This window comes from Scyliorhinus canicula, chromosome 2 (assembly GCF_902713615.1).
Source record: "Scyliorhinus canicula chromosome 2, sScyCan1.1, whole genome shotgun sequence".
In the NCBI taxonomy this organism is placed as follows: domain Eukaryota; kingdom Metazoa; phylum Chordata; class Chondrichthyes; order Carcharhiniformes; family Scyliorhinidae; genus Scyliorhinus; species Scyliorhinus canicula.
In genome coordinates this window covers 151,570,226-151,585,079 of record NC_052147.1, presented here as the reverse complement: position 1 = coordinate 151,585,079, position 14,854 = coordinate 151,570,226, and the positions used below count along the sequence as shown (strand labels likewise).

Here is a 14,854-nt window from a genome sequence, read left to right as displayed (position 1 = left end):
CAGATCACTTTGCTTTTCTTTTCACTATGATTGGTGAATGCAGAAGAAGTTAACAAACATAACATAAAAGGAGGCCATTTGGTCCACTGCATGTGTGCCTAGATGAAAGAGGTACTCCATCAGTCTCATTCCCCTGTTCTTTACCCCTATCCCTATGTTGTAGGGTGTTGGTTACAGTTCAGTAGCTCTGAGGAAGTCTTTGTAGTTAAATGTAGGTTAACTGTAGGTTTTATTTACTCTTAGAACTATTTAAAACTGCACAGTAAAGGGTACAAGCTAGGACCTGTCACCGTGTTGACTGGGACACAAGTCTCTGTCTAACACTAGGCTGACCCTGGGTGCTGGTCATGTGCTCTCTTACATCTCTGCATAGGCGGTACGGTACTCAGTCCCACATTAACCCTGTATGTTCCAGAGCCTTATTCTACATTGTGAAACCGTTCCTTGTTAAATATGGGACTGGTTGGACAGCACGGTGGCGCAGTGGTTAGCACTGCAGTCTCATAGCACCGAGGTCCCAGGTTCAATCCCAGCTCTGGGTCACTGTCCGTGTGGAGTTTGCACATTCTCCCTGTGTTTGCGTGGGTTTCGCCCCCACAACCCAAAGATGTGCAGGGTAGGTGGATTGGCCACACTAAATTGCCCCTTAATTGGAAAAAATGAATTGGGTACTCTAAATTTATATTAAAAAAAATATGGGGCTGGTTTAGCACAATGGTCTAAATAGCTGGCTTGTAATGCAGAACAATGCCAGCAACGTGGGTTCAAATCCCGTACCAGCCTCTCCGAACAGGCGCCGGAATGTGGCGACTAGGGGCTTTTCACAGTAACTTCATTGAAGCCTACTTGTGACAATAAGCGATTATTGTATCGTATTTATACAATTACTTTTATTTTTAACAAACATTTTATTAAGGTATTTATGATTTTATAACAAGACACAAATACAAATGTAAACATAATTCAATACGAAACACCCCCACCCAACCTACAACACACACAATTCTCAAGTCCCTCCATCTCCTCTCGCTGATCCGGCCTAAACTAAACTAACTCCCCTGCCCCCCCTTCATTCGCTAACCCCCCCACCCCCCGTATTGAATTTGCTAACAGTTTAGTTTTCCCCGAAGAAGGCAATAAACTGCTGCCACCTCTGAACAAACCCTAACATTGATCTTCTCAGGGCAAACTTAATTTTCTCAAGCCTGAGAAACCCAGCCAAGTCGCTAACCCACACCCCCGGTTTCGGGGGCTCCGAGTACCTCCACACTAGTAAGATCCGCCTCCGGGCTACCAAGAAGGCGAAGGCCAAAACGTCAGCCCCTCTCACCCCCTGGACCCCCGGCTCTCCTGACACATCAAAAATCGCCACCTCCGGACTCGGCGTCACCCTCGTTTTTAGTACCGTGGACATGACCTCGGCAAATCCCTGCCAGAATCCCCTAAGCGTCGAACACGCCCAAATCATGTGGACATGACTTGCGGGCCCTCCTGCACACCCCGCATACCTGTCCTCTACCCCAAAAAAATCTGCTCATCCAGGCAGCACGGTAGCATAGTGGTTAGCATAATTGCTTCACAGCTTCAGGGTCCCAGGTTCCGGATTGGGTCACTGTCTGTGCAGAGTCTGCACGCTCTCCCCATGTGTGCCTGGGTTTCCTCCGGGTGCTCCGATTTCCTCCCACAGCCCAAAGATGTGCAGGTTAGGTGGATTGGCAATGATAAATTGGCCAGAGTGTCCAAAATTGCCCTTACTGTTGGATGGAGTTACTGGGTTACAGGGATAGGGTGGAGATGTGGGCTTTGGTAGGGTGCTCTTTCCAAGAGCCGGTGCAGACTCAATGGGCTGAATGGCCTCCTGCACTGTAAACTCTATGATTCTATGTGTGCCCAGTGAACCACCTTGAATTGTATCAGGCTGAGCCTGGCACAGGATGAGGTCGCGTTAACTCTGCTCAGGGCATCCACCCACAGACCTGCCTCGAACTAGAGCAAGCCCCCACCCCCACACACACACCCCGCCTCCCCCACCGCGCACACCGCCCCACACCTCGGCTCCACCCCAGCAGTATCCAATTACTTTGAGTTATTGTTGAACCTGCTTCCACTGACCTTTCCGGCAGCACATTCCATATTCTAACAACTCATTGAATAAAAAAAACCCTAAATGCTGGCCTAGCCAGCCACACCCACATCCTTTAAATGAATAGAAAATAAATTGGTCTGTTGAAAAATCATCATGAATTGTGATGATGATACAAATGAAACAAGTAATTATAGTTCACAACATGGCTTTACACCATCATTAAAATAAAAAAACTATAAAATCAAAACAGGATTGCACAATTATAAACATTACAGTTCACCAATAATTTCAAGACACTAGTGCAGGTCCCCTTAACTTATTAAATTAAAATGTTTACTGTACTCTGCATCTTCTATTAAGAGTTTCTAATGCAATGAGAGCCATTGGCTTCATGTCATGAGGTAAGGAATAAGGAATTGAGCAGGATACTGTACACCATCTGTTCAGAATCATGAGGGGGCTGGACAGAGTAGACAAGGAGGAACTGACCTTGCTCGTAAAAGTGTCAAGAACGAGAGGGCCCGGATTTAAAGTGATTTGCAAACATGATGTGAGAAAAATCTTTTTCACACACCGAGTGGTTGTGGTCTGGAATGCGCTGCCTGGATGTGTGGTGGAGGCAGGTTCGATCGAGGCATTCAGGAGGGCATTAGATGATTATTTGAGTAGGAACACTGTGCAAGGGTTCGGGGAGAAGGCAGGAGAATGGCACTAAGTCATGAAGCTTGTTTGGAGAGCTGGTGCAGACACTGATGGACTGAATGGCCTCCTTCTGTATCAAAACAATTCTGTGAACTTCTCTGCCCTCATCAATTTGTCAGTGAAAACTGTCATTGTAAAATCATCCTTGTGTAAATGGAACTTGGCTTTCTACGTTATACGGTCTGCACAACCGACTGTGGACACAAATCATAAACACTGTCAGGTCAACACGTTTCCCACCCTTTCCCTTTAAACAGCTTAACTATGTTGAAACCTCCTTGACCGCTCTGGGCTGAAACATTAGTAGCATAGAGACAGTGGCTGCATTAAAAATAAGATAAAAGAAAAACTTGCATTGATGGAGTGCCTCTCATGAACTCAGGATATCCCAGAGTGCTTTGTCGCAAATTAATTACTCTTGACATGGAATCACTGCTGTAACATCGGAGACGCAACAGCCACATTGCGGACAGCAAGACTCCAGCAAACACAGCAACGTGACAGCAACTTTAGTGACGACACTGGGGAGAATTCCTTTGCTTTTCTTCAAACTAGTGCCATAGGATATCTCATCCCACCTGAACAGGGGCAGGGGAGGCCTCAGTTTAATTTCTCAACCAAGCGGAGGGACCTCCAACAGTGCAGCAGCGCTCTCTCAGTAACGCCCTGAAGGTCAGCATACATTATGGGCTCAAGTTCCTGGAGTGAGGTTCGAATCCATAGCTTTCTGATTTAAAGGTGAGGGTGCTGCCAACTGAGTCACTGGCGACATGTTAGGGTGTTCGGGGGCGGGGGAGGGGGGGTTGGTGCAAGTGAATTAAGTGGAAATCCAAAAACCTACCAGATTTCCAGAGCATCCACAGAGTTTGACTATTTTTTAACGTATTGATCAGAAACGCAATGAGCCACATCTGGGTTCTTGATCAGAAACGCAATGAGCCACATCTGGGTTCTTGATCAGAAACGCGATGAGCCACATCTGGGTTCTTGATCAGAAACACGATGAGCCACATCTGGGTTCTTGATCAGAAACACAATGAGCCACATCTGGGTTCTTGATCAGAAACGCGATGAGCCACATCTGGGTTCTTGATTAGCCGCATGCCAGTTTCGGGCAGATCGCACAACTTAAATAGCTGTGCAGATAACACAAAACTTGGAAGTATTGTAAACGGTGAGGCGGATACTGATAGATTCCAAGACAGGCTGGTGGAAAAGGTGGACGTGTGACAGGCGAAATTTAACACAGAGGCGTGAAATGATACATTTTGATAGAAAAAATGAGGAACAGTGCAGTATAAAATAAAGGGAACAATTCTAAAGGGGATGCAGAAGCAGAGGGACCTGGGGAGTAAATTACACAAATCATTGATGGTGGCAGGGCAGGTTGAGAAAGTGTTTAATAAAGGACAGGGCATCTTGGGCTTTATAGATAGGGGCATAAAGTACAGACGTAATGATGAACCTCAACAAAACACTGTTCAGCTTCAACTGGGAGTTATGTGTCCAATTCTGGGGAACCACACTTTTGGAAAGGTACAAGGAAGAGGGCAGAAAAGATCTTCAAGATATGCTCCAAAAATGGTGGCACAGTGATTAGCACTGCTGCCTCACAGTGCCAGGGACGAGGGTTCAATTCTGACCTTGGGTCACTGACGGTGTGGAGTTTGCATGTTCTTCCCATGTCTGTGCGGGTTTCTTCCGGGTGCTCCGGTTTCCTCCTGTAGTCCAAAGATGTGCAGGTTAGTTGGATTGGCCATGATAAACTGCCCCTTCCAGTCCAAAGATGTGCAGGTTAGTTGGATTGGCCATGATAAACTGCCCCTTCCAGTCCAAAGATGTGCAGGTTATGTGGGGTTACAGGGATAGGGTGGAGAAGTGGGCCAAGGTAGAGTGCTCTTTCAGAGGGTCAGTGCCGATCTGATGGGCAGAATGGCCTCCTTCTGCACTGTAGGAATTCTAACGTGTGGATAGATTGGAGAAGCAGATAGATCAGCAATGATCTTGTTGAATGGCGGGGCAAACTTGAAGGGCTGAGTGGACTCCTCCTAATGTGTATGTCATAGAATCATAGTCATAGATGTTTACAGCATGGAAACAGGCCCTTCGGCCCAGCTTGTCCATACCACCCAGTTCCTATCACTAAGCTAGTCCCACTTGCTCGCATTTGACCCATATCCCTCTATACCCACCCTGCCCATGTAACTGTCTAACTGTTTTTTAAAAGACAAAATCATCATGAATTGTGATGATGATACAAATGAAACAAGTAATTATAGTTCACAACATGGCTTTACACCATCATTAAAATAAAAAAAACTATAAAATCAAAACAGGATTGCACAATTATAAACATTACAGTTCACCAATAATTTCAAGACACTAGTGCAGGTCCCCTTAACTTACTAAATTAAAATGTTTACTGTACTCTGCATCTTCTATTAAGAGTTTCTAATGCAATGAGAGCCATTGGCTTCATGTCATGAGGTAAGGAATAAGGAATTGAGCAGGATACTGTACACCATCTGTTCAGAATCATGAGGGGGCTGGACAGAGTAGACAAGGAGGAACTGACCTTGCTCGTAAAAGGGTCAAGAACGAGAGGGCCCGGATTTAAAGTGATTTGCAAACGTGATGTGAGAAAAATCTTTTTCACACACCGAGTGGTTGTGGTCTGGAATGCGCTGCCTGGATGTGTGGTGGAGGCAGGTTCGATCGAGGCATTCAGGAGGGCATTAGATGATTATTTGAGTAGGAACACTGTGCAAGGGTTCGGGGAGAAGGCAGGAGAATGGCACTAAGTCATGAAGCTTGTTTGGAAAGCTGGTGCAGACACTGATGGACTGAATGGCCTCCTTCTGTATCAAAACAATTCTGTGAACTTCTCTGCCCTCATCAATTTGTCAGTGAAAACTGTCATTGTAAAATCATCCTTGTGTAAATGGAACTTGGCTTTCTACGTTATACGGTCTGCACAACCAACTGTGGACACAAATCATAAACACTGTCAGGTCAACACGTTTCCCACCCTTTCCCTTTAAACAGCTTAACTATGTTGAAACCTCCTTGACCGCTCTGGGCTGAAACATTAGTAGCATAGAGACAGTGGCTGCATTAAAAATAAGATAAAAGAAAAACTTGCATTGATGGAGTGCCTCTCATGAACTCAGGATATCCCAGAGTGCTTTGTCGCAAATTAATTACTCTTGACATGGAATCACTGCTGTAACATCGGAGACGCAACAGCCACATTGCGGACAGCAAGACTCCAGCAAACACAGCAACGTGACAGCAACTTTAGTGAGGACACTGGGGAGAATTCCTTTGCTTTTCTTCAAACTAATGCCATAGGATATCTCATCCCACCTGAACAGGGGCAGGGGAGGCCTCAGTTTAATTTCTCAACCAAGCGGAGGGACCTCCAACAGTGCAGCAGCGCTCTCTCAGTAACGCCCTGAAGGTCAGCATACATTATGGGCTCAAGTTCCTGGAGTGAGGTTCGAATCCATAGCTTTCTGATTTAAAGGTGAGGGTGCTGCCAACTGAGTCACTGGCGACATCTGTTAGGGTGTTCGGGGGCGGGGGATTGGTGCACGTGAATTAAGTGGAAATTCAAAAACCTACCGTTGTCACCGACAGCCTCACTTCTCCGGATTTCACAGGTATTCCGGAACGTGGACTGTAGATCACAGACCATCTCTATGTTCAACCTGCAATTCTCCAGCAGATTCCGGTTTTCCAGGAAGCTGTGCGATCGCCCGCATTGGCCTCCAATGGGACAGGCATCCAGAATAAACTGAAGGCAGATGTGAAGTTTCTTGCAGTTCTGTTTGTAGGCGCAAGCACCATAGGGACCATCCCCCTTGTTATAAAAGCTACAAACCTGAAAAAGAGAAGATTTTCTGTAATCTCATCTCCTGTTTACCTGCCCCCAGCCAGGAACCTTGCCTTGTCCATGTCCACCATTCTTTGTCTATGATAGTTGGCAACTCTTGGCATTAGTCCTGACAAAGCAGAGAGTCTGAAGGAAGCAACAGCAGCTGCTTATATTCATGCAGCACCTTGAACACAATGAAATGTCCCAAGTCGCTTCACAGGAGCATTATCAAACAATGAATGACACCAAGCAACATCAGGAGATGGTAGGTCAGGTGGATAAAAGCTTGGGCAAAGCAGTAGGTTTTAAGGAATGTTTGAAAGGAGGAAAGCGAGGAAGAGTGGTTTAGGGAGGGAATTCCAGAGCTTGGGGCCCGACCTACTGAAGGTGTGGCCGCCAATGGAGGAGCCATTAAAATCAGGAATGCTCAAGGACACTTGGGGGAACTCAGATACCTCAGAGGGTCATGAGGTTGGAGGAGATTACAGAAATAGGGAGGGGTGAGGCCATGAAGGAGTTTGAAAAAAAAACGGATGAGAGTTTTAAAAATAAGATGTTGGGAGCTAATGTGGATCAGAGAGCACAAGGGTGTGAGGGGAGCGGGACCCACTGTGAATTAAGACATGGGCAGCAGAGTTCTGGATGACAAAAACAGAAAATACTGGACAATCTCAACAGGTCTGACAGCATCTGTGGAGAGAGAAGGGAGCTAACGTTTTAAGTCCGGATGACTGTCAAAGCTGGAGAGCTGGATGACCTCAGGTTTATGGAGGGTAGAATGGGGGAAGAGGACTAGGACCAGCAGGCATAGTCTCAGAATAAAGGGGTGCCAATTTAAGACGGTGATGCGGAGGAATTTGTTCTCTCAGAGTCTTTGGAACTCTTTGCCACAGAGAGCTGTGGAGGCAGAGTCCTTGTGTATATTTAAGGCTGAGATAGATAGATTCTTGATCAGTAAGGAAATCATGGGTAAAGAACAGGAAAGTGGATGTGAGGAATGTTGGATCAGACATGATCCTATTGAACGACGGAACAGGCTTGAGGGGCCAAACAGCCTACTCCTGTTCCTATTTTGTACAGTCTTATAGCAGCCAGGAGTATGTTGGTATAGTCAAGTCTTGAGGTAGCGAAGACTTGTTTACAGTTCCAAGTATGGTCTTGCATGGTTGTTCTTCTAGATTGTTCCCTGACCATGTGACTACATACATCAAACTGTGGGCAGTGCCACTCTCCAGTCTCACATTAACCCTTGCCCTCTGAAATGGCCGAGCAAGTCACTCAGTGCAAGGGCAGTTAAGGAGGGACAGCAAATGGTTTCCTTGTCAGCAACGCCCACATCCCATGAAATAATTTTTAAAATTCCGGTGCAGCTTTGCCTGAAGAGGGCAGATATTTGAGTAGCAGTGGTCCTCATTGGAGTTCTCATTGGAAGGGCATTGAACCATTAATGCCCCATGCAGATTTATTTACACTTCTCAATTTAAAAAAAAAAAATAATTTAGGGCACCCAATTATTTTTTTCCAATTAAGGGGCAATTTAGCGTGGCCAATCCACCTAACCTGCACATCTTTGGGTTGTGGAGTGAAACCCACGCAAACACGGGGAGAATGTGCAAACTCCACACGGACAGTGACCCAGGGCCGGGATTCGAACCTGGATCCTCAGTGCCGCAGGCAGCAGTGCTAACCACTGTGCCACCGTGCCGCTCTACATATAACAGAAGATAATCTGCATACAATGAAACCCTATGCTCAACCCCTCTCCACTCAATCCCCTTCCAACGCTTCGACACCATGCCCACCATTGCCAATGGCTCTATCGCCAAAGCAAAACGCAGCAGCGAGAGTGGGCACCCCTGCCTTGTCCACCATTTCAAACTGAAGCATTCCAAACTCATCCTGTTCATCCGAACTCTAGCCATCAGCGCCCTGTACAGCAGCCAAACCAAATCCACAAAGTCCTGCCCAAACCCGAACCGGCCCAGCACCTCCAACAAATACGCCCATTCGACCCGATCAGAAGCCTTCCTGGTCCATAGCCACCACCACTTCTACCTCCTGCCCCTCCGAGGGCATCATAATAACATTGGGCAACCTGCGTACATGTGCCGACAACTGCCGCCCCGTCACAAATCCCGTCTGGTTCGATCCTGTCACACCCGGCACACAGTCCTCCATCCGCGATGCTAACACCTTCGCATCCACATTCAACAACGGAATTGGGTGGTACGACCCACACTGCACCGGGTCGTATCCCTCTTTAAAATCAATGAGATGGACATCTGTGACAATATGCGGGGGGAGCAACTCCCTAAACTTGACTTATATATTGCCACAAGCAGGGGCCCCAGCTCTACACCACACTTCTTGTAGAACTCGGCTGGTTACCCATCCAGCCCCAGGGCCTTTACTGCCTGCATCTAACCCATGCAGTCCATGACCTCCCTCAGCCCAATCGGGGCCCCCAACTCCTGCACCTTCTCCTCCACCACCCTCAGAAGCCCATCCAAGAACTGCCTCATACCCTCCTCCTCAGGTGGAGGCTGCGACTCCTACAGCCTTCTGTGAAAGGCCTGAAATACCCCATTCGCCCCCTCCGGGTCCAACAGCACCTTGCTCCCTTATCCGTCACCCTTCCCATTTCCTTTGTCGCTGCTTGTTTCCTCAGTTGATGCGCCAACATCCTGCTGGCTTTTTCCCTTCACCCATACACTGCCTCTCTGGCCCTCTGCAATTGCCCTACTGCCTTTCCTGTCGTCACCAACCTAAATACCAACTCCAGCCTCCACTAGCCTCGCTCTCTCCTCTCATTCCAGCCTCTCCCTGTGCACCCCAATCAAGGTGAATTCACCCCTTACATGCCTCCCACAGTGTGAAGGCTGTGAACTCCCCCATGTTGTTCAGCTCCATATTACAAAAAGGTCAATCTGGGAGTACACCCGGTGCACACGTGAAAAGTACAAGAACTCTTTCACTCCCGACCTCCCAAACTGCCACGGTACAAAACCTGCCCCCACCCACCCCCCACCCCCCTCCACACAGTCCCATGCGGTCCATGAACCCCCTCAAATCTTTTGCTGTAACTAAAACCTTCAAAGGCCTGGAACATGACCTATCCAGCCTCTGATCCAGAACCATGTTGAAATCGCCATCCCCCGCCTGTGCATGTCCAGGTCCTGAATCTTCCCCAATACCTGCCTCAAGAAACATTGCCACATTGTCCCAATTTGGGGCATAAACATTCACTAGATCAACTGGCGTGCCGTCCAGCTTCCCACTAACCTGTCAAGTATCTACCCCTCTGGAGGGGCAGCACGGTGGCACAGTGGGTAGCACTGCTGCCTCACGGCACCCAGGTCCCAAGTTCTTTCCCGGCCCCGGGTCACTGTCCGTGTGGAGTTTACACATTTTCCCTTTTTATTTGCGTGGGTTTAACCCCCCCCAACACAAAGATGTGCAGGTTAGGTGGATTGGCCACTCTAAATTGCCCCTTAATTGGAAAAAATGAATTGATACTTCAAATTTATTTTTTAAAAGTATCTTTCCCCCTAGGGTCAGCTACAATACTGCCAACCTCGAAAGCCACTTTCTTGTTGACCACACCGCCACTCCCTCGTCTTCATGATTACCCCCGAGTGGAACACCTGCCCCACCCATCCCATCCTCAGCCTCGTCTGATCTCCCGCTTCAGGTGTGTCTCCTGAAGAAACAGGTTGTCCATCCTCAAACTCCTCAAGTGTGCGAAAACACTCAACCATTTAACCGGCCCATTTAACCCACATATGTTTCATGTAAACAACTGGGTCGGAGGGGCTTCCCCCCACTTCCCTGCCTTTATTCCTTGGGCGTCAACTTTGCTGACAAAGCAGATATGTGGTATTTTTAAAAATTTAACTTAGATTAAATTCCCTTAAATCTGTGTCCTCTGGTTACTGACCCTCCTATCGTATGAAACACTTTTTACTTACTTAAAATCCTTCATGATTTTAAAAACCTGTCTTAAATCTCCTCTTAAATTTATCTGCTTTAAGGAGAACAATCCCAGCTTCTCCAGTCTCTCATCCCTGGTTCCATTCTCATAAACCCCCTCTGCTCCCTCCTTCAGCCTGGACATCTTCCGAAAGTGTGGTGCCTAGAATCGAGCCTGAACCTTAAGCTGAGGCCGAACCAATGATTTACAAAGGCCAATCCTTTTTTTTCCAAAATAATTTTTATTCAAGTTTTTTAACAACAAATTTTCTCCCCACAGTTAAAGTAGACAAGGTGTGGTTCTACACCGAAACAAGAAAAGAACTCCCCCACCCCCAAAACAGAATAATAAATATTGACAAACAATACAAGAAAGAAGAAAATAGCCTACCATCGCAAAAACAAACCCCCTTAACCAGCCCCTCCCCCCCCCCCCCCCCCCACCGTACCTCTCCCCCCCCCCCCCCCCCCCCCCAGGTTGCTGCTGAGACTGACCACCCTCTACCCCAGGGGTGGGCAAACTATGGCCCGCGGGCCGCATGCGGCCCGCCAAAGGTCTTTATGCGGCCCACCAAGATCAAGTCATTAAAAAAAAAAAAAATTTTTTTATTCTTTTTTTAATTTTAAGGTTAATGGGGGGGGGCTGTTGGGTTACTGGTATAGGGTGGATACGTTGACTTGAGTAGGGTGATCATTGCTCGGCACAACATGTGTTTCATGTGAAGTTTCTACTTTAAAATATTAATTAATAAAAATTAATTGCTTTTTTTTCTTTAAAAACCTTTTATTTTGGCTATTTTAAATATTAATTATTTTACTTAATATACTATGTGGCCCTTTAAAATTGTGAATTTCTGAATGTGGCCCTTGCACGGAAAAGTTTGCCCACCCCTGCTCTACCCCTTCGCCAGGAAATCAAGGGCTGTCACCGCCGAAAGAACCCCTGTACCGACCCCCTCAGGGCAAATTTAACCTTCTCCAGCTTGATGAACCCGGCCATGTCGTTGATCCAGGCCTCCAAACTCGGGGGCCGTGTATCCCTCCACTGTAACAGAATCCTGCGCCGGGCTACTAGAGACGCAAAGGCCAGATTGCCGGCCTCTCTCGCCTCCTGCACTCCCGGCTCCGAAGCTACCCCAAAGATTGTGAGCCCCCAACCCGGCCTGATCCTAGACCCGACCACTTCAGACAAAGTCCCCGCCACCCCCTTCCAAAACCCCTCCAGAGCCGGACATGCCCAAAACATATGGGTGTGGTTTGCTGGGCCTCCCGAACACCTCTCGCACCTGTCCTCTCCCCCAAAGAACCGGCTCATCCTGGCCCCTGTCATGTGCGCCCTATGCAGCACCTTCAGCTGAATTAAGGTGAGCCATGTGCAAGAAGAGGACGAGTTCACCCTCTCCAGGGCGTCCGACCACGTTCCATCCTCAATCTCGTCCCCTAGCTCTTCCTCCCACTTCGCTTTGAGCTCCTCTACTGAGGCCTCCTCCTCCTCCTGCATCAACTGATAAATTGCCGAGATCTTCCCCTCACCGACCCACATCCCCGAGAGCACCCTATCCTGCACCCCCCTTGGCGGCAGCCGCGGAAACTCCGCCACCTGCCGCTTAACAAATGCCCTAATCTGCATATACCTGAAAGCGTTCCCAGGGGGGAGGTTCCACTTCCCCTCCAGCTCCTCCAGAGTCGCGAACTTCCCATCAAGGAAGAGGTCCCCAATCTGTCTGATGCCTGCCCTGTGCCAACTCCCAAATCCACCATCCATTCTCCCCGGTGCAAAACAGTAATTGCCCTATATCGGGGCCCAGACTGAGGCCTTCACTTCCCCCCTATGCCTCCTCCACTGCCCCCAGATTTTGAGGGACGCCACCACTACCGGACTCGTGGAGTACTTTGCCGGGGGGAGTGGAAGTGGGGCCGTCACCAAAGCCTCCAGACTCGTACCCACACAGGACGCCACCTCCAATCTCTTCCATGCGTCACCCTCCCCCTCCATCACCCACCTGCGAATCATTGCCACATTCGCCGCCCAGTAATACCCACACAGGTTGGGCAACGCCAAACCTCCTACCTCCCTTCTTCGCTCCAAGAATACCCTCCTTACTCTCGGGGCCTTCCGTGCCCACATGAACCCGAGAATAGACTTATTCACCCTTTTGGAAAAAGCCTTTGGGATCAATATGGGGAGGCACTGGAAAAGAAACAAAAACCTCGGGAGCACCGTCATCTTAATCGACTGGACCCTGCCCGCCAACGAGAGCGGCAGCGCATCCCACCTCCTGAACTCCTCCTCCAACTGCTCCACCAGCCTCGATAAGTTAAGCCTGTGCATGGCCCCCCCAGGTCCTAGCTATCTGGACCCCAAGATATCTAAAGCTCCTCTCAGCCCTCCTCAACGGGCGCCCACCTATCTCCCTCTCCTGATCCCCCAGGTGCAGGACAAACAGCTCACTTTTCCCCACATTGAGCTTGTAACCCGAAAAGTCCCCAAACTCCTCAAGTATCTTCAACACCTCTGGCATCCCCTCAGCCGGATCCACGACGTAGAACAGTAGAAAGCCCAATCCTTCTGTGTGCGAAGAGGAATGTTCTGGCATCAGTCCAAAATTTCACTGGTTTAACCTTAACCTGCCGTTGTTGTTTAACTTGTAGTTATACCTCTGATTTATCATGTCATTTAAATTTATACTCCCCATGGGGTTCCCCCTTCACCCTCCTCCTTTCAAATCCTACCTCAGGCAGCAGGGTGGGATCATTCTGCAGGAGGAGCTGACGAAGTTCTCTGATGTCCAGATTGCCAAGTCCATTATTGCTCAAGATGGCCTCATTGTGAGGAGACTGAAGGTCATGAGAATTTGTGCAGGGTTTTCTGAAACAAATAATAATAATAATCTTTATTGTCACAAGTAGGCTTAACACTGCAATGAAGTTACTGTGAAAATCCACATTCCGGTGCCTGCTCGGGTAGACAGAGGGAGAATTCAGAATGTCCAATTCACCGACCAAGCACGTCTTTCGGGAATTGTGGGAGGAAACCGGAAACCCACGCAGACACAGGGAGAACGTGCAGATTCCACACAGACAGTGACCCAAGCCGGGATCGAACCTGGGACCCTGGAGCTGTGAATCAACAGTGCTAACCACTGTGCTACCGTGCCGCCCATTGTAGTGTAAGAATGTGAAGTTGCTGTGTTCAGAGATGTGACTCAAACTTAAAATGTGACTAAACCAAATGGTTTGTTGTCATTGCCCCCATTCCACAATGTTAGAATTATGGAGTGAATGAGGACAACTTGGTGAAACACTAACTCATTCTCTCTCCACAGACGCTGCCAGGCAACCTGCTGGGTTTATCCAGAATTTTCTCTTTTTATTTCAGATTTCCAGAGCATCCACAGAGTTTGACTTTTTTTTAACGTATTGATCAGAAACGCAATGAGCCACATCTGGGTTCTTGATCAGAAACGCAATGAGCCACATCTGGGTCCTTGATCAGAAACGCGATGAGCCACATCTGGGTTCTTGATCAGAAACGCGATGAGCCACATCTGGGTTCTTGATCGGAAACGCGATGAGCCACTTCTGGGTTCTTGATCAGAAACACAATGAGCCACATCTGGGTTCTTGATCAGAAACGCGACGAGCCACATCTGGGTTCTTGATTAGCCGCATGCCAGTTTTGGGCAGATCGCACAACTTAAATAGCTGTGCAGATAACACAAAACTTGGAAGTATTGTAAACGGTGAGGCGGATACTGATAGATTCCAAGACAGGCTGGTGGAAAAGGTGGACGTGTGACAGGCGAAATTTAACACAGAGGCGTGAAATGATACATTTTGATAGAAAAAATGAGGAACAGTGCAGTATAAAATAAAGGGAACAATTCTAAAGGGGGTGCAGAAGCAGAGGGACCTGGGGAGTAAATTACACAAATCATTGATGGTGGCAGGGCAGGTTGAGAAAGTGTTTAATAAAGGACAGGGCATCTTGGGCTTTATAGATAGGGGCATAAAGTACAGACGTAATGATGAACCTCAACAAAACACTGTTCAGCTTCAACTGGGAGTTATGTGTCCAATTCTGGGGAACCACACTTTTGGAAAGGTACAAGGAAGAGGGCAGAAAAGATCTTCAAGATATGCTCCAAAAATGGTGGCACAGTGATTAGCACTGCTGCCTCACAGTGCCAGGGACGAGGGTTCAATTCTGACCTTGGGTC

General features: G+C 48.0%; 1 protein-coding gene across 2 annotated transcripts in view; it reads right to left on the bottom strand.

Moving 5' to 3' along the window:
* Positions 1-14,854, bottom strand: part of LOC119959651 (protein mono-ADP-ribosyltransferase PARP12-like) — a 79,105-nt gene that overhangs the window by 56,125 nt on the left and 8,126 nt on the right. The window contains exons 2-4 of one of the 2 annotated variants that reach the window (XM_038787838.1): positions 13,368-13,503; positions 6,413-6,671; positions 4,432-4,509 (exon numbers count right to left, since the gene is read on the bottom strand). In XM_038787838.1, coding sequence (XP_038643766.1) covers positions 4,432-4,509; positions 6,413-6,671; positions 13,368-13,503 — 473 coding nt within the window. The remainder of the gene's footprint in view (positions 1-4,431; positions 4,510-6,412; positions 6,672-13,367; positions 13,504-14,854) is intronic. The other variant, XM_038787841.1, reaches the window with a different exon arrangement.